The sequence below is a fragment of the Myotis daubentonii genome, chromosome 7 (assembly GCF_963259705.1).
Source record: "Myotis daubentonii chromosome 7, mMyoDau2.1, whole genome shotgun sequence".
Lineage (NCBI taxonomy): Eukaryota > Metazoa > Chordata > Mammalia > Chiroptera > Vespertilionidae > Myotis > Myotis daubentonii.
In genome coordinates this window covers 66621243-66624486 of record NC_081846.1, presented here as the reverse complement: position 1 = coordinate 66624486, position 3244 = coordinate 66621243, and the positions used below count along the sequence as shown (strand labels likewise).

The window sequence follows — 3244 nt, the reverse complement described above, 5'->3', positions numbered from 1 at the left end:
TCTCTTCTGCCTTTTGTGCAAATTGTGTACATTAGTGTTCTCATTGTGGTTAAGCTACTTTTTTATACTGAAAATATATAATTTTAAAAATCTTACATCCTTGCATGGGGATGGCACCAAAATGATTCATTCTTTAAAAAAATGAGGAGGTGGACCAGGTTACTGAGCAAAATTATTCATGTGTTTATTTAACAACTATTTAGTGATCATTTACTCTGTCAGGTACTATTTTAGGAGCTGAGGATTCAGCAGTGAACAAAACAAAGTTCTGGACACAATGAAGCTTGCATTTTAATAGCAGAGATAGGCAACACAAAATTAAATTAATATGTACTACAACATCACATAGAGTTAAGTGCTTAAAAAAAAAGAAAAAGAAATAGGGTAGGGAAAGAGATAAGGTGGTCAGGGAGAGTCTCTCTAATTAGGTGACATTTGAACAGAGCTCTGGGTGAAATAAGGAAGAAAGCCATGTAAATATGTGAGAGAGGAGAATTCCAGGCAGAAGTATTGATTGGGAAACCATTCTCCATGACATTTCTACAAGTCTTGCAATTATCTTGTTTGAAACTTCTTTTAAGGATATTTGTAGAGCAAACAGACTTGGAAACTAGAGATAGTGTCTCCCTCTGGGGCAAAGAGCGAATCTATGTATGACCAGGACAACAAAGACCATTTCTACCTGCTGGGCAAAGGTGGAGCAGTTTTGCTGGTACCCACTTTTCAAGATTGAGGTTTTGGAAACTCAGCTTCAAGGCTGGGACATCAACCAGACTGTTATGTGAACACCATCCACTTGGACTTGCCTTTGCAACACCCCCATGGGACTTGGGGAACAAGGGGAGCTGGTGTAAACAAGAAATTCGTACTGCCTTCTGGGCCAGGAATATAAAGTGTCTAGATCCTTTGGGCTCATTATGAGAAAAAAAAAGTATTTCAAGGAGGAGGGAACGGTCAACTGGGTCAAATGCCCAGTACGCGTAAATGTGGACTGAGGAGTGACCATTTGATTTGTCAATGTGGGGATTGTGTTACCAAATAGGAACAGTTTCTGAGGCCAAATCCTGACTGGAGTGGGTTGTAGAAAGAATGAAAGGAGATAATAAAGAGAGTACAGAAAACGCCTTCAAGGAGTTTGCTACAAACCAGAGTAGAGAAAATCGAGGCTGGCTAAAAGGAAATGTCAGAGTCAGGAGAGGAGTTTTTGGTTTTTAGTTTGTTTTGTTCTGTTTTTATTTTATTTTATTTTATTTTATTATTTTATTTATTTATTTTTTTCGAGATAAGATCATTGCTTTACTTTGTGTTTAATACTATGAGTCAATGGATTCCACTTTAGGTTCCTGCTTAAATGTCTGGCACTAAATGGAAGTGTGTTTGGTTTTATACTTACTGAAAGTTCTTATTGCTATTATACTTCTTCCCAGGTAACTTACAGACGGAGAAGTCACTGAGTCTACAAGTTGACAGAAAAACATTTAATATGTAACTAGACTGTGGAGAAAGGTCTGCTGAGGTTCAGAGCCAAATGTACTAGCAGGTCACAGCCTTCTTATCACTAATAAGTCCTCCCTTTTGTAATCAGATGACCTCTTCCCTCTGAGCAGATTAGAGAACCAGTGAGAATTTACAACTGGGAGTAATGGTCTGGGCATTGGTGGGAGCTCAGCAGTCATCTTGGCCAGTGGGCATTTTTTCCCACCAAAATGGCACAAGCCTGGATCCATTGTCCTGAGCCTACATTCTGGAAAAGGAGAGACCACAACATTGCAGAGAAAGGCAACTGTCCAGAGCCAAGGGCGTTCAGTGCAGGTGGCCCAAGGTGATAGTCCAGCAGCCAAGCTTGGGGAAGCCCTGCCACTGATGAGTCCGGGTTGGACTAGCTCATTTGGCCATGGGGAGGAAGTAAAGGCAAGGTGTAGGCACAGCTGTTCTATTGTTGTATGTGTAAGGTGGTCAGCTACCCCCGCCCCAGAGACTATCCATTTCAGTGTCCTCCAGGGCTTCTCCCTGAGTGACCTTCAGGCAGGCGTTTCTGCCCACTTTCAGACACAGGGAAACAGACTCATGGAGTCATGTCACCAAAGGCAAGAAGGCAACTGGGTGGCCTTGGGTCTGCTTTATTGACCTCAGAGCACTCTTTGGATGCAGTTAAGACAGACAAACACAATGGGAACTGGAACTGTATCCAGGATAGTGCACCTGACCCCAGAAGAATTTCCCCCCACAAGGTGGATTTATACAAAACGACAGAGGAAAAGACGAGGCAATCTGGTGCTGAGTCCAGGGGTAGCCAGTTGGCAGCGGAGTGGTCAGTGAAGCAGTGGGCTGGTCATTCCTCCTTCTTGTACGTGCGCGTACTCACTACATTGCCATGGATGAGCGTCAGGATGAGTTTGTCATCCACGAGTTCCCGCACAAGTTTTGTTTCTTGCCCGTTCCATTTCTGCACATGGACAAGTTTGCCTCCATCCAGCGTCACGGTGGACTTGACCTTCCTGTCATCTGCCGTTGTCTCGTCAAACTCCTCCCCCAGCTTAAAGCTGATCTCTGTGCTCTTGAAGGTGCTTTGTGTTTTCAGGGTGATCGTGTCCCCATTTATTTCGAAGATTGTGGTAGGCTTGAGCATAATGGCCACCTGCCTGGTAGCAAAATCCACACCGAGGGACTTCATGTAGTCATCGAAGTTCTTGCTGTCCACCAGCTTCCAAGTGCCTACGAAGGCGTCCGCCATGGTGAGGCTGGGCTAGGCTGTTAGCGAAGAAACGACAAAGCAGGTGTGGAAGGACTCTGGGACCCTTTTGTTCTGTTTTTAGTATAAAAGATAGTATACGGTTTTTATGTTAGGAAATAATCTGGTAGATAGTGAACAATTAACGACACAGGAGAGAAATAGCATCATTTGAGGAACAAAGTTCTCAAATAGCTAAAAGGGATGGGCTTCACTGTGCCAGTTGCAGTGTTGGCCTCACATCAGTGTGTGGACAACTGAGTCCCTGTAACAGGAGAGAAGACAGCATATATGGCACAGGTGCAAGTAATGTGCCATAAAAGTTTTCTCAGCAAGTGAAGTAAGAATCAAGTCACCAGTACAGAGTAAGGAGAGTGTAAGGGTCTTTGGGGAGAGAGATGATGGCGGGAAATAGCCATCTAGGAAGGTGAGAAGGGCCATTTATAGGGAAAAGTAGTAGTATTGCAAGATGGCACTAGAAAGTGTTAAATTCATGTTTCCTCACTAGTGGCT

General features: G+C 43.6%; 1 protein-coding gene across 1 annotated transcript; it reads right to left on the bottom strand.

The window, feature by feature from the left end:
- Nucleotides 1-2104: 2104 nt before the first annotated feature.
- Nucleotides 2105-2798, bottom strand: LOC132238660 (fatty acid-binding protein, heart-like). The gene has a single exon (XM_059704544.1). It carries the CDS (start codon nt 2732-2734, stop codon nt 2333-2335), a length of 402 nt encoding a protein of 133 aa, XP_059560527.1. The 5' UTR covers nt 2735-2798; the 3' UTR covers nt 2105-2332.
- Between the last annotated feature and the right edge of the window lie 446 nt (nt 2799-3244).